The sequence below is a fragment of the Podarcis vaucheri genome (genome assembly GCF_965113315.1).
Source record: "Podarcis vaucheri genome assembly, chromosome: 9".
Lineage (NCBI taxonomy): Eukaryota > Metazoa > Chordata > Lepidosauria > Squamata > Lacertidae > Podarcis > Podarcis vaucheri.
Window position 1 is genome coordinate 29,735,667 of NC_138767.1, and position 23,674 is coordinate 29,759,340.

The following is a 23,674-nucleotide window of genomic DNA, read 5'->3' on the forward strand; positions in this document are numbered from 1 at the left end:
CATTACTAAGAAATATATAACACATAATAGCTCCAAACTCTATTGCATTTAAGGGAAACCCATGTATTTGAATCACAAAAGTTTGAATTAAGGTAAAGTCATCTAATTTACAAAACACACACAAAATACTCAGAAGTGCAACTTATTGAATCCAGACAATTTTTCTGCCATGTAAATGCTCCCAGGCTTCAGTCTGCAATCCTATACTCACTTACCTGAGAGTACGGTAAGTCCCAATGAGACTTAATTCTAAGTCATTTATTCTAAAATGTTTCAAAAAGCAGATGTTGGAACTATTTTTTGGAAAAATAAATGAAACCAAAAAGGGTTATGTTCCACAAACATGTTAATTTTAATCAAACTGATTTCTGTGGAAATGCAAAAAATAAAACAGTTATAAAATGCATTTTTGCCTAACCTTCACTTGTGTATTGCATCTACAAATTGACCTTCAGAGTAAAAGCCACTAGGTACAATCCAAAATTTAAAATAAAAAGACATAAATTGAATTGTGTTCAATCAAAATTGAGTTGATTATATACTCTGGATTTTGCGCAGTGTATAAGGGCAAGTAATTGTTGTGTTATTGTTGTAAGTTAAAGAAGAAAGGAATCTACCAACCCCAAACACTTTAAGCATTACTAGATTATTTTACTCCTAATACTTATACAAAATGATTGATCCTATTATTTGTAAAAGCCTCCATTTGTAAAAGCTTCCATTTTCAGGATGCTAGTAGCTGAAATAGATTTTCAGATATAAAAGTTTTACAAATTTATTAATTAATGATGCTCAAAATGCATTGGAATGGATGAGAAGGAACATATAATCTAATATTTAAATTTTATGTACAGGAATATAATGTCTGACAATTTTGTACATGAAATACATACAGTATTTAAACATTTAAAATTTACGAGATAGGAATTTACATTAGCAATAAAATTGACTTCTGCTTAGTCCAGTTAATACTTAGTTTAGATCTGTGTTTTAAGAGGGGGAAGATATTTTAATAGTTTACAATCATGGAAACATAGACATTTCAAACAAGACTTTATAAAATAATTTACATGACCCTATAGCCTACTAAGAGATAGAGGTTGTGTGGGAGTTTTGTTTCTGTGTTTGTGCATAAGAATAAGATAACTGAATGACTTTTCTTAGCCTTTGAAGTAATAAAATAATTTAGAAGCACTTCATGCAATATGGAAGCGAAAAAGGCAGTTCCTTCAATATTTCCTGCTACTTTCGTTATCTACTGAGCACTGAACTTGGACCACCAGACGCATGATAATGCAGCTGTCCGATACCAACGAAGAGCACCAGCCTCAGTCCCTTCATTTGCTCTTGTAAACATAAATATAGATGTTAATATCTTCTCTATATAGTACCAATACAGTTCACAACTCCTCTGCTGTGTAAGTAGTCAGTCCATATGCTTAATGTTCTGCTAATTTCAACATGAGAAGTGCCACTAACAGAATTTCCTTGTTTTCACAATTTTACTTTGATACTTGACGGAGTGCCCTCCATGTCCTATGACATAAACATCCAGAAGGTAGGATTTGCCAGGCTGTAGACCTTTAATTGTCTCTGTGGTAACTGCTTTTTGTAAGTTTTGGCTGTGGAAATATTTACAGAGGACTTTTTCTGATTTCTTCCTCAAGTCTGGCCCCAGGCACTGATTTTGTTCTCTTTTCTTTTGTTCCTCATTATAGTTGTCATCTACTTCCTTTCTGTATATGCAAAATTTGTTCCTTTCCTGTGTACCAAGCCATGCAACTGTGACTGAAGAACACGTGCGAAGTTTATCAAAGGCTTTAATTCGCGTGTCCTCAGGAAGAGATGGAAATGACTGTTTATTAGGCCTTGTAGTAGCCAAAATCTTCAGCATGGAAGCACCTCTTTTATTTCCTTTCAGTCGAATGAGGTATTTAGCTTTTGGCTTTCCTCTAAGTTGGAACTGACGGACGCCTTCAACATTTTGAGACAACAGAAGTTTACCATCTCTTCTGACTTGCATCTGTACAGCATCGAGGCATGAATGGACAAAAAATGTAACCTTTTGGTGTGATGAAACAGGAGCAAACCGCAAAAATTTAGAGCCTTTTCTCTTGACAAACACATCTGTAACTTTCCCATCTTTGAGATCAACTGTTTTCTGCTTAGCCTCTTCTTTGGTTCTTTCGAAAGTGCCAACATAGGCAGTACTCATATTGGTGTTGACATTCACAGCAAATATGTCAAAGTAGTACTGTGTATCAGGTTTCAGGTCAGACACAGTAAAGATGTTCTTGTTCCCAATGCATATCTTTTCAAGGTCAACTCTAGGCTTTGAATAGACCTGTCGCCCAAACTTTGATGATGACTTTAAGAAGCTGCGCTCTTTCCCAGAATTACTGTTGGATGAAAACCCAAAATGGGCAAAGTCAAAGGGGCTGAAGTCCAGACCAGGTTTGGGAGCTCTCATAAAAGCATCATCAGCACTCTGCTTAGCTTCAACAGCACAGAGGCTTTTGAAATTGTGCTCTTTATTAATGACCACACAATATTGCATAGGTTGTTTCAGTAACGAAGCTGTAGGGCTTGGTTTCCATGCCAAAGTGACAGTTGTGCGGCCAAGAGAAGTGACATCAACTCTTGGGTCGTAAGGTAGTTCAGGATATGGTTGATCTGACTCTGGAGTTGTTGTAGCGTACACTTTAAAGTGTGTGTCTTTCTCTGTTGATAGGAGTTCCAGCTGGTACAACCCAGAAGGTGAACTGGAGGACACAAAATACTCAACATCGTTTCCTCTGTAGGAGAACAGCTCTGTACCTTCTTCATTGAGAATCTGTTGTTTCTGCTGTTCAAGTGGCTCAGGTTCACCTAGAAGACACACAAAGGGATTTTTTAGGAAAGGTGGTCTCAGAGGAAACAAATATATATGTTTAATTACTAAAATAAATGATTGCTTGGTGGAAATTTAATCACAAAACAATATGGTTTATTGTTTGCCATCCATGCAACTTTTGAATAAGTAACACTGCAATTTTATTGCTATATTGCATTCATATATAGAAGAATAAATTACTATATTCTGCTGCTTTAGTAAGAAGATTTAACGGCATTTAAGACTAAAGCTGAGGCTCCAATACTTTGGCCACCTCATGAGAAGAGAAGACTCCCTGGAAAAGACCCTCATGTTGGGAAAGATTGAGGGCACAAGGAGAAGGGGACAACAGAGGACGAGATGGTTGGACAGTGTTCTTGAAGCTACCAGCATGAGTTTGACCAAACTGCGGGAGGCAGTGGAAGACAGGAGTGCCTGGCATGCTCTGGTCCATGGGGTCACGAAGAGTCGGACACGACTAAACGACTAAACAACAACAACAAGAAGAAGACTAAACTTTCCTTTATTGAAGCTTAGTTCTAGGCTGGATTCATATTTAACCATCTCTCAATATTCCCATCCCTGTTCTCTTTATAAACTGCATAATGTGTGTGAGAAAGAGAGTTAGAGAGGGAGTGTGATAATCTTAATGCATTATTTTGCTATTACAAGCCCTGTTCATATAAGCAACCATTCTATGTAGCAGAGTCTAATTTATCAAACTAATTCTAACACACAACTGGTCAGGATTCCCTTAAGGCAGTCACTGTAGATGGAAAGTAAACATTAATCACTCCAGCTGATTCATATCTCCCATAAAAACTAGAATTTTATCTGAAATTTACCTGAGCCATCTCCACTGGACTCTTCTGGAAGCTCCTGCAAACTCAGCTTCCATTCCAAAGGAGCATCACAAGGTGTTACTGTAACTGCTAAGGGTGTGTTATCTTCCTCAACTACAAAAAAAAACCTAGGGAAAGATTAACAAATCCATTAAAATTTTCACAGTGTACTTTCAGTACCCTCCAATCAAAATAAATGGATGTATATTTCACATCCTTCCATAAAGACAATCAAAACAAATGAGAGGCACAAATACAAGATGGGTGACACCTGGCTTGAGAGCAGTACATGTGAAAAGGATCTAGGAGTCTTGGTTGACCACAAACTTGACATGAGCCAACAGTGTGACGCGGCAGCTAAAAAAGCCAATGCAATTCTGGGCTGCATCAATAGGAGTATAGCATCTAGATCAAGGGAAGTAATAGTGCCACTGTATTCTGCTCTGGTCAGACCACACCTGGAGTACTGTGTCCAGTTCTGGGCACCACAATTCAAGAAGGACACTGACAAACTGGAACGTGTCCAGAGGAGGGCAACCAAAATGGTCAAAGGCCTGGAAACGATGCCTTATGAGGAACGGCTAAGGGAGCTGGGCATGTTTAGCCTGGAGAAGAGGAGGTTAAGGGGTGATATGATAGCCATGTTCAAATATATAAAAGGATGTCACATAGAGGAGGGAGAAAGGTTGTTTTCTGCTGCTCCGGAGAAGCGGACACGGAGCAATGGATCCAAACTACAAGAAAGAAGATTCCACCTAAACATTAGGAAGAACTTCCTGACAGTAAGAGCTGTTCGACAGTGGAATTTGCTGCCAAGGAGTGTGGTGGAGTCTCCTACTTTGGAGGTCTTTAAGCAGAGGCTTGACAACCATATGTCAGGAGTGCTCTGATGGTGTTTCCTGCTTGGCAGGGGATTGGACTCGATGGCCCTTGTGGTCTCTTCCAACTCTATGATTCTATGATTCTATGATTCTATGAATTAGCAAACCCTAGCATTTCATAGTTTCCTTGGGGCTTTTATTTAAACTTTATGTTACATATCTGAGTGGGGTTGCTGAGGTTTTGGGTTGTGTTGTCAGCAATATACTGAAGACACACAGCTCTATTTCTCCTCCACATCTGCAGTTATGGCAGTAGATGTGCTGGACTGGTGTCTGGCCTCAATAATGGCCTGGATGAGAGTCAATAAACTGAAACTCCATCCATATAAGACTCAGCCACTCTTAGGGGGTGGTTCCCTAGACTGGATGAATGGGAGACTGCTGGTTCTTGAGGGGGTTATGTTCCCTCTAAAGGAGCAGGTACGTAGCTTGGGGGTCTCCTGGACCCATTTCTGTTGCTTGAGGCCCAGGTGGCCTTGGTGGCACCAAGCGCCTTCTGTCAGATTCAGCTGGTGGCCCAACTATAGCCCTATCTGGACATGGATAGCCTAACTTCTGTGGCCTATGCTCTGGTAACTTCTAGGTTAGATTACTGCAATGCTATACACGTGGGGCTGCCTCTGAAGATGGTTTAGAACCTTCAGCTGGTGCAAAATTTGACAGCCAGGTTGCTCACTGGGGCAAGCCAAGTTGAGTATATAACATTGATCCTGGCCCAACTACACTGGCTGCCAATTAGTTTCCAGACCCAATTCAAAGCTGGTGCTGAACTATAAAGCCTTAGGCGGCCCAAGACCTCAATACCTTAATGACTGCCTCTCCCCAACCGAACCAACCTAAACCCTGCGCTTGTCACCCAAAAGGCTGTTTCTATGGTGGCTCCCCATCTGTGGAATGCCCAGTACTATCCTTACAAGTCTTTAGGCACCAGGAAAAAACATTCCTCTTTACCCAGGCCTTTTGCCATTAAACAATGACCTTTTAAAAGTGGGGTGAATGTTATAAGGATTTTTTGTATAATTGTTTTATTGTTGTTTTTTTAAAATGTGATGTAAATAATCTTTTTAATGTTGTACACTGGGTTATTTGGAGAAAGCACAGTATATAAATTGAATAAATATGAATAAAGAAATACATATCTGGCCATACATCCATTTCCTCGGTAGGAATTCTCTAGCTATATACACCTCATTATCATCTGACTGAGCAACTTGATATTTTCACATATCATAGTAAGCATTTATCAATATTTTGCTTTGTTCTGAAGACAACATTTCAGATTAGCAGAACCTAGTGGCATATTCATCAATAATATATTTTACTACTGAGCCAGGTTCAAAGTTGTTATATCAATTTACAAAGTCCTGAACAACTTAGGTCCAGGCACTGGAACCCATATATCCCAACATGATCACTGAGATCATCTGCAGGAGCATCGTGGTCATTCCCCAAGCTGGTGAGGCTCATTTGGACATTTTGTGTCATCAGCCCAGGCCTATGGAATAATCTGCCAATAAAGATTCAGCAGGTGCCCTGAATCTTTTCAACTCTTAAGCACCTGCTGAAAACTTCTATTCTGCCAAGCCTGCACACAGACAATTGAGAATACATATTTCCACAATAGTTAATTGATGCCTGCTTTTAACTTTCTATGTTTTATTGCATGATTTATGTAGTATTGCTATAAACCACGTCAATATTTTTCTCATTATGATATAGTGGTTTATAAATATTTAAATAAATAAATAAGAAAGAAGGCCTGGAAAGGAAAAGGTCATTTCAGGCAGGAATATTGGAAAGAAACATTTGTTTAAAAAGATATTTTCCTTCAAAACTCAACACTTACCGGTACATCTTTTGCTAGTCATTGAAATATTTGTACTTAAGTGTGGTACCTTAATAGCACAAATGTCCTTTACAATAATATTAAAACGAGATATTGCTCATATTGTGACTCTGTTTTAAAACATATGATGTCTTTCTCCACACTATTCTTTTGAAGTTTAAGCACAGTTTTATTTCTAAGTAGAGAACTAATATTTCTATTCTCCATGCAGAAACGCAAATTAAATTTAATTACAAATCCATATAGCAGCTCCACCTGTAACTTCTGTCTCTCTCTGAAAATTTCATTGACCCAAATACCTTTTGGGTGTTTCTCTGAAGAGATAGCTGCTGATTTCAGCTCCATCTGGGAGAACTGATGTATCGTGGAAAAATGTTTTGTCCTGGATCTGCATCTGAAAAAGCTCTTCATCTCTAGTTGGCAGCTTCTGTGTCCAGGAGCTAAATGGTAGCAGCAGCAGAAGGTAGGACATGGAACAGTGCAGCAAGAGCATCCTAAAGCAAAATGAAAGGGATTCATTGTAAATGACAGGGCTAGTAAATATAGTTGTTGCTGTAAAAAAAAGGGGGGAGTGTTATCTCTTATGCCATAATTCAATTACGTTCAGTATTTTTCTAAGTGATCTATCAAGTCAATAGTCTTTACTTGAAACTCATGTTGTTGTCGTCGTATGATTGAATGAATAAAGCATTTTAAAATTTCCTGCTAGTGGTTTTCCCAACTGAGACATCTAAGGTTTAGGGTCTTAAGGAAAAGGGCTATAGAGGGGAGCACTTTGCCAGCACCACCCGTTCCCACTGACAACAAGTTTCAGTTACTTTCTCCTGCCAGCCAGTTTTCAAGCAGGGCTGTTCAGAAGAATGGAAAGACAAGCTCATTTACAGACATGTGCAACAATATTACAGAAGATCAGAAGACGGCTAGTCTGTTGTCTATTGAGTCTTGTAATTAAACTCTATAGGAAGCCGAGAGAGAGAGAGAGAGAGAGAGAGAGAGAGAGAGAGAGAACATGTAGCTTAATTTGTACTTCATTTGCTTTGATACTATAAAAGAAGGAGTAGTTTACAACATTCTGGTACTCTACAGTGTGTCCTCATTACAAAGTCTTTTTCCTTTGATCATATTTCAAGAAGTGTGTATTTTTCTTTCCTCAGTCACTGAATTATTCTGTATAGAACAATGATCACCGCAGGACTAGGAGCAGCAGTGTAATGTAATCTATTTTTGCTTTCTTTCAGCTATATAAACACTCATCTCTTTCTCAGAGTATCAGAAGCATCTTCTTTCCCAAGATCAGGGTTGCATGTGGCAGACATTAGGGAGTTGATTTGCCATTGGTGCTAATAATGGAGGACCAAACCCTCCATGTCTCATGTTACAGAATTCCAGTAGAATCCCCTTATTCAATTGGACTTTCTCTGATGTAGGAAGGATTGCTGCCTCAGACATCTGTTCATAGATAATCAGTGTACTGTTTATAAGCCCAAAATAGGTTCGAGGTGTCTGAAGAATTGCTTGTTTACATATCAGTGAATGCCAACCTATCAAGATACTTGGAGAAGGCTGTGCTCTGTGTCCCACTATTAACTGAAAATAGGCTGGTGAGTACACAGGACAGTGGCTTCTGGGTGGTGTTACTTACATGTAGATCCAGTGTGGTGTACTGGTTCAAGTGTTGGAGTAGGACCTGGAAGGCCAGATTTCAAATCCCCACTCAGCCATGAAGTCCACTGGGTGACCTTGGGCCAGTGGCTATCTCTCAGCTTAACCTACCACACAGGGTTGTTGTGAGGGTAAATGCAGAGGGGGAGAAAATGTATGCCACTTTCAGCTCCTTGGAGGAAAAGTGGGGTATACTGTACAGTATATGCAATAATAAAATAAATGAAATCCTGATACAGTAACAGCAACACAGTTGAAAATAAAGAACTAAAGGAAATTTGAGCATAGAGATCACAAGTCAAAATATTTGATAATTTGATTTACAAAACTCATTGAAATATGTTTTAAGTATCATTTAGGATAAATTATGACTAAAACAAGATACTTTGTTCATTAATTTTTCAGTCAGAATTTGTCTATGAATTAATCAGAACTATAGCAAATTCTCTGGTGTTCTGAAAGCTTATGATGATAGTGTCCTTTCAATGAACCACTATAAGATCTTAATAATGGATATTCTGAGTCCTGGATTCCAGTGCAATTTTGTTTTAAAAATAAAGGTTACTGTATAGGGTTCTCCAGATTAAGCTTTGTTTCTCAATTTTGTTTTTTAGCCAGATCACCCACTTTATAGGCAGGCTTTTGAATCAAATTAACAACTATAAATAAAGTAGGTAGAATCTTGTTTTAATTTACTATAGCTAATTATCAGGTTATTCCTTCAGACAATAATAGCACAAGTCTTATATTAAGTCCAGTCTTGCCTGCTTATTTAGGCATAACACATAAGAAGTCACTTGGGATTTTGTTGAGTAAGTAAGCATACGCCATAGAGTGTTTATTGGGTTCTTCACTTTCTTTCACTAACATTACACATATAAACCTGTGTATTAGTGAGTAGCCATCAGATAGAACACATTTTAAGAGTTTCCACTTTAAAGCATTACCCCCCTTTTTTGCTGATCCCTAATTCAAAACTGCTCACTCCAATACAAAAATACTCATTATTTGATTCTAAAGTCCAGTCCACTGTTGTTACACAATTCTTTCATGCTGAATTTCTTTTATTTATTTTTACAGCCCTTAATAATTTGCTGGCATGTACATTTCACCTAACTTTTTAAAAGAAAGTTCCTGGTTTGCAAGAAAACCAGGCTCTGAAACTTAGCCTGTGGTGTGAGAATTGGCACTTGGTCCATCATTGCAAAAAAAATGGTGGGACAGGTTTGGCCTTTTGTTTTAATTCCAATTAATCTCAGCTCTTCTTTCTTTTTAAAGCCAATGCTTAGCCCTGAAAGTTGGAAGACAACTAGGAAAATATTACCGTAGAGTCTGCTTTTTGTTGTTTCTGCCTAAGCTGAAAACAAGCATGATGTTGGAGATCCTTGATCGAAACTCCCATGCGTGTCTGTGAAGGTTTAAAGCAGCTGTGGTTGTGATGGTGGTTAGGGCTCAGTAATCAAATTATTTTATGCAAATGTATTTAATTAAAACATTTATACCATTCTTCTTCCGCACTCACTACACTGCAGTTCACAAGATTTAAAAGCAATACAACCACATACACTTAAAACCAGATATAAAATATGAGACCAAGTGGGAGAAACAGTAGAGGATTGTGAACAAAATCCACAGCTCCCAGCTACCACGTCCCCTTCTTTTAGTCACATTATGGGGCCCTCAACAGCCTTCTTAAAAAAAAAAATTCAGTGGATTCTACAGAAAAGTAAGGGGCCTGGTGTTCTTGGACCCTGTAATTCAACATCATCAGAGGGAGAGAAGAGGTAATGACACAAAGGCTCATTCATGTAACACCAAACCATACTTTAGTGTTAAAGTACAGACTGGGAGACATACACAGCCTTTGACTCCTCCAGAATGGGAATGCTAGAATAACAAAACCATTACAGGGAATAAAATTCCCCTCTTGTACCAAGAAAGCAAAGGTAAAAGTAAAAGGTAAAGGACCCAATGCGGCAGCTTACTGCAGCTTTGTTTTTGCTTTTCCTTCTATATGTGCCAAGATTTGTATTTATTATTTTAGTGGATACAAGCCCTTACCTTGGCTGCCACCTTGCATTGGTATCCAGTAAAGATGTGAGGTCTCCTTGACTATGCTTAGTAATGAGCCCTAGGCACTGGGAAGAACCTTATGAAAATAAGAGCTCTTTGACAGTTGACAAGACTTCCATGAGCAGTGGTGGAGGTTTTTAAGCAGAGGTTGGATAGCCATCTGTCAAGTATGATCCAACTGAGATTTCTGCATTGCAGGGTATTGGATTAGATGACCCCTGAGGACCCTTCCAAGGCTACAATTCCATGAATTTAGTTTGCTGTGGCTCTGGCAACCATATCTGTTGACAGGTAACAATATCCTGATTCAAGAACACCAGTCACAAACTGATGACAGTGCCTCGTTCTCATTCTTGTACATATAATGATGATATCCTCACAGATATCCTCATCTGCCCCAGCTGCCAGTTGCCTATTAGATTTCAGTGTGGTCTACGCTAGGAACAAAGAAAGCTGCTTATACTGACTCAGATCACTGGTCCATCTATGTCAGAATCCTCTGCACCTACTACCAGAAGCTGGCCATGACCTGGAGATGCCAGGGACTAAACCTGGGATGTTCTGCATACAAAGCAGAATCGCTAAATAACATTTTACTTTCTTCTAGATGTTCAGCTTGTTTCATCATTAGAAATTTTAAATCTGCAGGGGGAGTAAAGAATTTGTTGGAACGTCACCACTGACTTGAAAGACTTGTACGTTGTTGATCCTGACTAAGTGAGAGCCAAAACAAACAGTCCAAAGTGAAAGAACAAACATCTATCTTATTTTTTTTTAGGATTACAAAAGTGCCCTCTAATGGCCTTTTCTCTCTCTTTCTCACTCCGCCCCCACAAACTATTGCTTTCTAGTCATTGTCTGTCTAATAGTACAGTATAAATCTGAGCATGAATTTGAATGTCTGGTCACACTCTGTGGTTCTGGTCTATAGGTTTTGGACAAATAGAACTGTAAGAAAAAACTGAGTAGAAAACAAAGCACATTCTCTTCATCCTGGCTAGGTCAAGCTGCAAATTTCCTACTAATGTCGGAAAGAAAGAAATCCCATGGCCACCTTTGCAAAATTCTCATTGCAATCTGCCTCATTTGCACCAAAGGACCAGAAGAAAAAAATAAAGAAAGCAGAAGAAAGCCACAAAAGTTTTACTTGACAATCTAGACAGAATACACACAGAAGCACAAACCCTGCCAGATGTAGCTCTTTCGTAAGTACAGAGTAATGCATTGCATTTATGTTTTGCATGCTACTAAGCATAGCTACATAGAAAACATAAACACACAGCAACCATTGGCAGAAAATAGCAGCTAACTTCCTACTTATAACTTTCTTATACCACACAAAGTGAATATGAACCTGCAGGGACTGCTACTTCTAGGCTTGCAATAGCAACTCTTGCTTATAAATCACCATCAGCAATCCAAAATTAGGAGCAAGCATGTTTGACTATAGCAGAAAAGACAATGATTCCATACCAGTAATCTTGGGTTTATTTTTATTTACAATACAGTGGTACCTCGGGTTACATACGCTTCAGGTTACAGACTCCACTAACCCAGAAATATTACCTCAGGTTAAGAACTTTGCTTCAGGATGTGAATAGAAATCGTGCAGTGGCAGAAGGAGGCCCCATTAGCTAAAGTGGTGCTTCAGGTTAAGAACAGTTTCAGGTTAAGAACAGACCTCCAGAACGAATTAAGTTCTTAACCCGAGGTACCACTGTATGTCCAAGCTGCATTTTAGGGTAAACATGCTCACAAGGCAGCTTCTGTACAATATTAAAATACATGAAATCAAATAACAGCAATACAAGAATCCTCATACCATGGCAGGAGATAAAAGCCTAATATTAATACCAGAATAACACAGTTTAAAACCAGCAAAGCCTTAAAGACCTTATAGCTGGTGATGATTACAGCATCTTTAAGCCATCTATTAATGAAGCCAGGTTTCATAATTGAGTACCAGAAAAGACAGCTCTGAAGCCTAATGTTTTTGAGACGTGTGTAAAGTAAATATGGTCATTTGGTAGTAAACTGATGAGTGATGATCACTAGTACATATTTTTAAAATGTGCAGCTGAAAATATCCAGTGTTTTCTTTTATAGCATCTATTTACTGAAAACACAGTTTTAGTACTTTATACTTCAAACATTGTCCACAAAGCATTCCCAGTTATATATTAGTAGGTGGAAGCACTAAAGCAAAAACTTCTTGCACTATATTTTCACAAAACACAAATCCACTACTTTTTAAAGTTAACAGTTGCATCAGCCATTTTGTTCCTGAAGGAATCACGGTACACACCACCTTCCAAAATTACATAAGAGTCACCAGTGGATATGTTGCAATCCAAACCTAAGGAAACAATTCACTTTTATTTTCTGTCAATTTTTAGGTCCCTGAGACCTGTAAAAGATCTACTACAACAGCAGCAAAAGGTCTGGATTTACTTGAAGCAAATACATCTGGAATAAATAAAACTAAATGTTTAATTACAGAGAGTTGAAAGTGCATGATTGTAATTTAGTGAGGTTAATTTCAAAGAATGGCCTGCCACAGGCATTTGTATGTTGTATTTCTATAACTGGGTGGAGGGGTGTGTGCAATTTTGTATCCCTCAAATCTTATTTTTAAAATCAAAAGCACTGACTTTTATTTGAGTTACTCAGTCCCCCATTTGATAATAAATCTGCAGGATACTATTTAACTTTTGACTGTAGCCTTGAAGAAATCAAAGGGGATCATGTGAAGGTGGCAAATAATTGTTCAGACTAGACTTTAGGGACTAGGTCTTATTCCATTAAGCAACCTCTGGCTTGACAGTCTTAAACTTAATGACTTTATCTGTACAGATGCAAACTTAGACATCATTACTATAATTTAAAAGAAATACAGTTCATCTCACCATAGAGAACAAGAGAGTCACTTGTGTGTCTGCTTAGTCTGCTGTTCAGGTACTCGCTGTTGATGGGCAAAGTAAGGTGATTAAGGCTAATCTGAGATTAAGCCCCATTAACGTCAGTGGGACTTACTTCTTATTACATATTGTCAGGGTTACTTCCAGATCCTAGCTCACAGAGGATCACGCTAGCCAGCGATCGTTAAATAAAAGTCTTTATTGAGTTACAGTCTCCATTCTCGAGCTGCTGCGTGCAACCCTACGTCTTATGCTTAGATCGGCGAAGCTCCGTCTGAGTCTCCGCCCCTTGCGCACCAACTTAATATCCTAGCCCTGCTCCACCTTTTCCGCCTGACAGTTCTCCTCTGGGTCCCTCTGCCCCCCTGGGTCTCTTCCTTCCGGGATTCTTCTGACGCTGACCCCCCTGACTCTCCTGTCTCCTTGCGTCGGGCTTTAGGACCTGGCTCCCTTTCCGGGCTGCCTACTGCGCCACCTTCCTGTGCATTTGAACTTGGCGCGCGCGCCCAACCTTCTACTTTCCGTCTAACCGTCACTTCGCTCCCCGATGAAGGTGTGGCCACTCCTGACTCGTGCCCTCCCTCCTGTTGCGAGCTGCCAGCGCTTGCTCCCTGGCGCTCTTCCTCTTTCCTACTCTCTGGCGGTGACGTTGGTCCCGATCTCCAACTGCTCCCCTCTGAGTCCCCTCTGGCTCTTTCTTCCTGGGGTGTCCCCCTAGTCTCCCCCCTTGCCCTGGCCACTGGTGCTCCTTTTTGTGAATCTTCTGATTCACTGGAAAGACTCGGAGATCTCGGGTCGTCGTCATCACTCATCCTTTCTTCTGCCTCCTCCCCCTCGCTCTCTGTTTCCTCCCTTGCCCTCGCCTCTGCTCCTGAACCCCTGACACATATGCATAGGATTTCTTCATAAATTTGATCTAATTTTGTGTATATATTAGAACACAGGTAAGAAAGAAAAAAATTGAAAAAAAGAAAAAAGTTTGACCATGTGTATAAATTATTATTACATCAAACAATATAGTATAACTTTCTCTTTGCCCAGGACACACCTGGGACTTCTGACTCCTCACCCAGATGTGAAACATCCTTATATGTGGTGGTTGTCTGTTTTTTAATTAACCAAAAAAAGTATATAATGTCTGCTCTTCCATTTGCCGCTTGTATCTTACAGAGGTGTTTGGCATGCCAACTCAACTTGGTGTTCCAAAACAGTTCTAGGTCTGCACTGGAAACATGTCATGAGCATAAGTGCTGCATTACACACACACACACACACACACACACACACACAGTGTAACAGCAAACAACTAGCTCAATTCTAAAGAGAGTTAAATTCATCCATGTGCCACAGAAAAAAAGGATTTTTAAAGTTCAAGACTTCAGTTGACTTCAGTGCCATGTAAGCAATAAAAATGTTCTACAGCTAGTTGGTGAACCTGTGGCCTCCAGATGTTGCTGAACTTCCAATCAGAACATCCCTGATGACTGGCCATGGTGTTCCAACATCTGGAGGGCCACAGGTTAGCCTGCCTGTAGTACAGTCCCATACACTGTGCTTTGTACAACTTAACCTCCATTTACCCTACACTTTATTTGGTTGTTTATTCCCAGCCTTGTTCCTCAGTGGGTCAGGGGCAATAACAAAGCTGGAGCCAAAAGTACACATGATTTTAAATTTGAAACTAAATGTTGACAGCCAGCCTCTTATGTTGAATCAAAAGTAAAACCAGAAAATTAATTATTCAAGCCTGTTTCTGATTTTAAGTTGTGTTATTTTTATGGGATTGCTTTGTTTTTAATTGTAAGCTGCCTTGAATGAAGCTAACATATTGGAGAGGCAAGGTATAAACTTTTGAACTAAATAGTAAATCAGAACATTGGTTCTGCAGGCCAGCACTACTGCGCTGATAAACTCTAAATTGCTCATTAATTCTTTTCATTGAAATCCAACTTGTTTCAAATTTATTAATGTATTTATTAACTAAATTTATACAGCCAACCCACAATATAAGTGGCCTGCAAAACAAATATAAAAATTAAAATACAACAGAAAATGGTTGATATCATTTGACATTAAAAACACAACTGAAACACATTTTTTAGAGGACCATATCCTCTTAAATAACATGTTATTTAAAGGCCTGGATAAACAAAGAACTCTTCACTTGGGACTGAAAAGGCCAGAACGATGGTGTCAGGTGAACCTCCTTTAGAAGGATGCTCCATAACTGGGGCCCTGTCTCCAGTGGTTGCCCCATACCCCTCAACTGTCCTGCTTTGAGTGGGGCACCCTGGAATTACAGAAACCATCCTGGCTTCCGATTGCATCCCAGGCACAGCCCCCAAAGACACCAGTTTTGGGGGTCATGCTCTCAAGCGAGTTACCTGGCTTCCATGAGACTGCAGCCCCCAAAAGACACACGTCCCAATTTTCCTCTGCAGCATGTTGGAGGGTATGTTACCCATCTCATGTTGTTTGGCAAGGGCATTTGGAGCAAGGATTCAGACCAGCTCCAGGTAGGGTGCAATGAAGAGTACGGTATCAGTGCAGAGCTCAGGGATGTCTCCAACTAAGTTCCTTCCGAGTAGACCCATTGAAATTAATATAGCTTAGTCATGCTCATTTGTTTCAGTGGGTCTGCTCTGAGTAGGGCTAGCATTGAATATAATGCAATCCCCCCCCCCAATAAATAAATTTCTAGAATGACATATTATAAATGTGGATGGGTGTATATTTATGTGCTACACTGTGCAATAAAATAACTGAAATTTAAGGAGTAACAATGGATACTTTGACGATTTTAGAATCTTAATCTGTTCAAATACAGTATGGGTTAAATAGGACTTATTTTACAGTTTATTTCAGAACGTGTTTTCTCCTTTTGTTGAACATATTATTGCAACAACGGAAATCACATCAGCATTTCAAAGAAATATTGTAAAATAAAATACCTTAACAATTGGATTTATTTTTCTAATCCATCCATAAGTAATACCATAGGGACCTGTGCTATAGCTACTAAGAGGTTTTGTTAAGACCACTTCTGGGAACACTCAGTTTAGTTATACTGAACAAGCCAAAGGTCAAAGAAAACACCATCTGATCATCTTGAAAAGGAATAGTTAGGTTCTGAAAGGCTTTCCCCCTTTTCTTTTGATGGCAATGTGTGTTGTGTTTTCAGTTTTAGCACTATATTACAGCACTCCATTTACGGTACCTCACTAGCCAGGTGGCACAGGGGCATTTTATCTCAAAGTAGATTCAACAGCCAGTCTTTTTATTTAAACTTAGATTTGTCTCATTCATTTAATAAGTGGTGTGTGTGCCTCTGGATGATCCAATTTCAAGAGCAGAGCGGGGATATGGGTAATGATTTCTAAACCCTCCCTCGCCAACCACTCATTTCCTTGAAGCCACTCTTCACAAGTCTTGTCCCATCAGAATAACTTCCAGGGTTGGGCCTCTGTTGAAGGAAAAGTGAATGACATGAGGTACTCTGGGGAAGTGATATGTGAGTTGGGGAAAGGATCCAGTACCTCTCACCCTTTCCATCTCCTGTCTTCTACATGACCGTGTAGTTTAAACATGCAGAGCTGCCACCATCTAGGTTTGATCCTATCTTAAATGACACAGATTCAGCATTATTTTCGTGTTAGAAGCACTTAAAAGAATTTACAGTTTAAATATGAACAAGAAACACATTGTGGCTAAAGCTATACTTTTTGGTCTTTTTGGTTACCTTGATTACCACCAGCCTCTTATCTTACTTCAACTGATCTGTTTACACAATCAATTCTGTAAACAAACTGAGTTTGTTTACCCAATTAAAGGGGTTAATCAAAGGCTGAAGTAAGATGGAAATGAGCCCTTGGATAAGCAGCTACAAAGGCACTGAAAAAGTAACAGTGGTTTTTTTTTTTAAGCTGCCTACTTGTGTGTAGGTATTGCATCAGAATGCAAGGATGGATCTGGGGCACAATTTTTAAAAAAAAAAAAATGGCTGAAATATGCAGAGGGAAAAACAACAACTAAATAATATCTCAGTGATTGCCTGCTAGCAGATGATCAGGAACTCAACTATGGGTGTTTTGCTGCTAAATTCTAGCACATTTTAAAAGAGTTGCTCTGTTTTCTATATATTTTTTCAAACATTTTATTTAATCTCCCAGAAATGAAGAAGCAGAAAGATTACAAATTTTCTCCTTTATGGTTCCTACTAATAAAGGGAGTTTCAACATAACTGACTTAAAATCTCATTTTCCCTTGAGTTCCCTTTAGGTTACAGATAGACAAATCTTACAGCTTCCATTTTTGTCCTCCAGAAAAGAAAGCACATGTGAAAAAGTTTCATAAATATGAAAAATTAAAAGTAGATTTTACAGAAAAGATATGTGAACAGAATACTAAATTCCTGCCAGCTACTATTCATTGATTTTCTCTGAAAGTTCCTATAGGATTTCATTACAAAATATCCCCCCCCCTTAGGAGTAATGTAAGATCATGCATCAATTCCCCTATCTGCACACAGCTGGAGACCGAGAAAGAACTTCGCTGCTGAGTACCTAATAAAATGATCAAATACTATAATGTATCCTGTTATAATATACCATTGACCACTCCCTATGTTTGAATGTATTTTACGCAATTGTAATTAATTACAAAAAAAAATTATGTATGGAATAGAAAAAATCTACATTTCTTTCTACACGGTAATTTAACTAAAATTTCAGAACAAATAGAACTAGAAGTGATTAAATTGTATTTAAATGGACACATATAAAACACCAAGAAAACATAAGCAGCTACAGTACCTAAAGCCTACAAATAAATAGCAAAAACGTTCAACAGCATTAAAACCATAAAACAGCATTTGGCAGCCCAAGGTAAAGGTAAAGGACCCCTGACAGTTAAGTCCAATCGCGAATGACTCTGGGTTGCGGCACTCATCTCGCTTTATGGGCTGAGGGAGCCAGTCTTTGTCCACAGACAGCTTCTGGGTCATGTGGCCAGCATGACTAAGCCGCTTCTGGCGAAAGCAGAGCAGCGCATAGAAACGGTGTTTACCTTTCCGCCAGAGCGGTACCTCTTTATCTACTTGCATTTTGACGTGCTTTCAAACTGCTAGGTTGGCAGGAGCAGGGACCGAGCAATGGGAGCTCACCCTATCACGGGGATTCGAACTGCCGACCTTCTGATCAGCAAGCCTTAGGCTCAGTGGTTTAGACCACAGCACCACCTGCACCCAAAGCCTTGCTAAAAAGTAAAGTTTTAACCTGGTGGTTAAAGGTCGTTACTGAAGATGCCTTTATAGGTTTGTTTAGGGTAGTTGTTTCAATGCACAGGCAACAGGCCCCCCCCCATTTACGTGTGTTTCCCATGTGTGTGACCACGGATACGCACATTGCGCTGAACACAGATGTGAATTTTAAAATTGCAAAAACGGCCTGAGAAGAGCCCAGGACGGGCAAAAGGTGCCAAAACAGCGCCTAGCAATCCCGGGAGCCCTTGCATTGACGGTTGAGGCTTGTGGAGAGTTGGATTTTGAGCAATGAGGTTTGGAGGGAGTGATAATGGTGAAGTTTAGTAAATGTTGCTGGCTTTTAAAGGGTTTTTCAAGAGTTTCCATAGTTTTGGGGATGTTTGCAGGATTTTCCTATGGTGTATCAAATCTACACAATTTCACATATGTGCATGGTGCCTCCAAACATAACCTCCATGTAAATTGGCTGTAAGTTGCCTGTACATTGAAAGTTGTCTGTATTTATTTAAAGTGAGTCACATTTATTTCAATGGAACTTGCTTCCAAGGAAATATGCTCTGAATTACAGAATCAATTAGCAACTACATTTCATATTCCAGGGTCAAAGGTCCGGAAGCAAACAATTCTCTAGACCTCGCCAAACAAATATGCACATATCAGATCTGAGTTTCTCCTATCCCAAATCCAACCTCACCAAATCAATGTCAGAGGAATTCCTAAAAGGCACATTCAAACAGGACTGGGGAAAATATTGTTACAGTGCAAGATTAAGAAGTGTGCTGGCTGTATTTAGTCTGTATGCTGGCTTACTCAATCAAGTGTGCTGCTTTTATTTATTATATTAGCTCTAACCAAGCATCTCAGATTTCCTTAAATTTCTTCACCCTTTCACATCTTCCCTCATGAGGGTCTTTCAATTACAACACAATTTCTGTATAGGCTAAGTTGGCGGCTTCTGCATGCAGTGTTTCAACTGCAGTTCCTTCAAGGTATGTACCCTTCTGTTCATTTCTTGCCTGCTGTTTGATATGATGCAAGTCTTCACCTATTTTTTTAAAATAATATTTTATACAGTACAGTTCCTCTGCTAAATATTTGAAAGGGACAGTACATCATAGCTGCCATTATCACATGCAGATTAGGGGTGAAACCCTAACCCTGGGTTTGCTAGGATGGGTTTGATGTGGCAGATCTCTAGCTGAGTTGTATGTTTTCCTCATAGAGGAGTTTTCTTGTTTTGTACATATGTGAAATTAGGCCCCTTTTGCCCCAGTGCACATGACTTTTCATTAACATAGAAGCATATTTGTCATTTTACTTCCCATTCACTCAGTTTGGAGAGATCCTTCTGGAGCTCTTCACAAACCCTTTTTGTTTTAATTTGTATAGTCCACTAACGTGGCTACTTCACTACTCGCCCCTAACTCTAGAACATTTATGAAATAAGTTGAGAAATACAAGTCCTTGGAGGACTCAATTTTTACACCCCTCAATTGGGAAAATGGTCTCCTGTTCCTTAATCCATAAAACCACCTGTCTAATCCATAAAACAAACTGCTAAACTTTACTGAGGGGCTTTCTCAAAAGATTTTTCCAAGGCTAAGTACACAATTATTATTATGTGCATTTGATCAAATGAAAGGTTTTAAAAGTTTAGAAGCAAGCTGGAATTCTGGACAGGAAGCTGTAAGTGGCAACCATGTTACTGTGCTTTTTGATCTAATCTGTAGGCCCTTCTTTGGTGCTCCAGTTTGAGCCAGTCTAAACTTGTTTTGAACTAATCAGGGTATAATTTCACTTCACCTCCATCTTTCATTCTCTAGAACCAACCTAGCTATTAACTCTCTGAGATGTTATGGTTTCTAAACATTTCTTCTAATCATGTACAGAAAACAGTCTTATCTTGACCAAGAAATCATTTTTTGCAATGGTTTTTGTTTTTCAAAAATAATGTGTCTTGGCTATGCATAAAACGGTGCGATTAAGAGCTATCAAAATCAAATGATCAAAGGCTTTATACTTGCTTAGCTGCTCGTTCTCTGTTTATTTGTCCATGGCAGGGGAAAGGTTAGTCCTTTAGCTAGCTACTCATGAAAAAAAGAAAGGGGGCATATAAACAGGCCCATAGGTCAGCGTACCACAGATGAGTGACCATGACAACAATCTGGAAACCTTCAAATCCCCCAAACTTTTTAACGATGACTTTAAGAAAGAAGTACTAAAAGAAAACAATGTTTTGGCAGGGAGGGGGGTAATTAGTTCAAAGTTCAGGATCTTCATGCTTCTGGAGCTGTTGGGGGATTTGGAGGACATATGTAGAGACTAGGAGGTGGGAAGCCTGTTTGAGTTGCTTTCCTGTTCTTCATTATTATTTCCAGATTAAGTGGGGGTTGGAATGTACGTCAAGGGAATTCTATTTTTCAAAGGTAGAAGATAGACTGAGTTGTGTTGGGGGCCCAATTATCTGCTTCTGAGAAGCATCACGAGGCTTAGCAAAGGTTTCTCAACCATCCTTAGATGAACATTACTCATAAAGAGAAAGCACTATTACCGAAGGCATTGCACCAACAAGATGATAAAGAGGACACATATTTATTACTATTACTTTCCATGATTTTATCCAGAGGCCTTAAGCATGTCAATGGCATGTTTTCAGGTTTTTAAATATCATGCACTATATTATATAACTGATACCTTGCCAAGTAGGAATTATCTTTAGTCAAATGATTTTTTCGGATTTACTTTAGAAATGTAATTAGGAAGGAATATGAGGAGACATGGGGCTCAATTAAGACATGGTGTAATCGCTGACCTCGGAGAATTTGCTTTTTACTTAAAGTAGAACGCATGAATTTATTATTGGTTCTGTTTGTCTTCAGAGCTACAAGGTACTTTTTTCTCATGGAAGAATTTGAAAGTTAAATTAAATTAAATACTATTCTGACCAAAGAGGAAGTAGTTGACACAGAAGTTTCATTAAAGACTATTAAAAACAAAAATAGAATTTTCCACTGACCTAACCATTTGTCAGAATTCCCTGTAATAAATGACATTTCAACACAGACTATGGGTTGAATCTAGCATTTTAGTGGAGTTTATACAGTTCTAAGTGGGTTAAGGAGTGTATCTAACGCTGTCCATCTGTGAAAAGAATGGACTTCCACTTATGGAAAGGGATTTCATGTTCCTCTCTCCCCATTGCAGCCCCCTCCCATGCAACCCCAAAATATGCTCTGGGGGGCCTTCAATCCACAGAGCAGATTTTGAGGTTGCATGGAGGGCTACAGGAGAAAGACAGGAATGTGAAATTCCATTAAGTGAGTGGAAGTCCATTTTGCTCATGCATGGACAGCTATGGATCTATTGCTTAACACATTTATTCCCATGTAAATTCTGCCAAATTTGTCTTGATTATCTGTATCTATGTTACACAAATGTGTGCCAAGAAGTCGTGCTATAATTAATTAAGAGGAAACTTTTCTTGTTGTTTTAATGTAGTTCAGAGGCTTTGCCTCAAGTGGTACATAAATTTATTATGAGATCTTATTACTGTGTTATGAGATTTGTAAATTGAATAGATGAATGTGGATTAAGTAAATTGACTGTATTGTTTACACAAAGAGCAGCATGGTTTCATTTTATGTTCTGTGCCAAAACAAAGGTGGAATGCGTTTCACAAACTTTTAATGCCCCGCAAAAATGAACCCACCCCTTTCAGCACCTGCTTATGAGGGGACAAGTGCTGGGTAAAGGAGAAACACATCCCTGTTGCTAACCAGGCTGAAGCCCAATCACACTAGGATGCAAATCCAAATCTTATTTCAACTAAAACAGTCTAGGGGAATAAATCTAAATTGTGCATGTGCACAATTAGTAGAATGTAGCGGGTTTTCTACAACCATGGTTCCCCCCCCCTTTCTGATCAAATGACTCAAAACTTACATGGCTTAAAATGGCTCCTACCATGTTTTAGGGTTATCCTTCTTTGGAGAGTCACTCATGGTTGCTCTTTACAGCCTGGTGGTTTGTCTCAACAAAATGCAATCTAATTCCACAAAACTAGAGAGGTTTCTGCCTCCTTATGCAAAGCTGAATGAAAAGGGGGCTCTGATTTCCAAGGAAGATCTCCTGGTTTTTACAATCCTATCACCACTGTAATTCATCATTACATTCCATCCAAGGAGCTCATGCTGACATACATGGTTTTCTTCCTCCCAATTTAACCTAACAACAACCTTGTGTGGTAGGGTAGGCTAAGATACTTTGACTGCTCCAAGATGCAGCTATTCACGCACCACTTACATCTCCACCTGCTGGCAATTCCTAAGCATCGTAAGTATTCCACCACCATGTATTTAAAACAGCAACTGGTGTGGGAGAAAGACTAATATTTGTGGATACATGTCCAAACACAGGGACTTGAATTGTAAATGTGCCTATCATAAAGAGATGGGTTTCTTCTGTTCATGGAAGGCTAGTGGATGATCCCAGGGACAGGGGTAAAAAGGTAAAGGGTAAAGGGACCCCTGACCATTAGGTCCAGTCGTGACCGACTCTGGGGTTGCGGCGCTCATCTCGCTTTACTGGCCGAGGGAGCCAGCGTACAGCTTCCGGGTCATGTGGCCAGCATGAGTAAGCCGCTTCTGGAGAACCAGAGCAGCGCATGGAAATGCCATTTACCTTCCCGCCGGAATGGTACCTATTTATCTACTTGCACTTTGACGTGCTTTTGAACTGCTAGGTTGGCAGGAGCAGGGACCGAGCAACGGGAGCTCACCCCGTCACGGGGATTTGAACCGCCGACCTTCTGACAGGCAAGTCCTAGGCTCTGTGGTTTAACTCACAGCGCCACCCGCACCCCTAAGGACAGGGGTGGAGGAGGTTAATTTTTGCTGATTGTCCCACTTCCTGCAGCCTCCTCATTGGTTGGATATTCAGAACTCTACCCACAGGATGTTCCAGCCAATGGAAGAAAACTCAGCATTATCACCACCTCAAGTCTGTAAACAGTTTAATTTGCATCAGGTTTCTAGATTTCAACAAGTCAATTTAGACAGTCTGGATGTCTAAATTAGTGTATCTGAATTAAATAGGAAACAACAAAGCACTTTCATATTCATAACAGCATGGACATTTTGCAAAATGATTGCATAACTTAAGCCTCTATTCTAGTCTATAGTGACCTGAAACCCTGTTATTCTCAGTTATTAGAGTGCCTTATAGTGCAATACTAACTATGCCCTATTTAATTCAGTGGGGCTTACTCCCAGCTTGGTGGATTTAGAATTGCAGCTTTAGTTAATTTCAAGGGGTTTACTTG

The 23,674-nt window shown here is 39.4% G+C and overlaps 1 protein-coding gene across 2 annotated transcripts in view; it reads right to left on the reverse strand.

The window, feature by feature from the left end:
- Nucleotides 1-328: 328 nt before the first annotated feature.
- Nucleotides 329-23,674, reverse strand: part of NDNF (neuron derived neurotrophic factor) — a 36,282-nt gene continuing 12,936 nt past the window's right edge. For both annotated transcript variants that reach the window (XM_082236970.1, XM_082236969.1), the window contains exons 2-4: nucleotides 6,741-6,935; nucleotides 3,718-3,842; nucleotides 329-2,868 (exon numbers count right to left, since the gene is read on the reverse strand). In XM_082236970.1, coding sequence (XP_082093096.1) covers nucleotides 1,475-2,868; nucleotides 3,718-3,842; nucleotides 6,741-6,934 — 1,713 coding nt within the window. In that variant the 5' untranslated portion in view covers nucleotide 6,935 and the 3' untranslated portion in view covers nucleotides 329-1,474. The remainder of the gene's footprint in view (nucleotides 2,869-3,717; nucleotides 3,843-6,740; nucleotides 6,936-23,674) is intronic.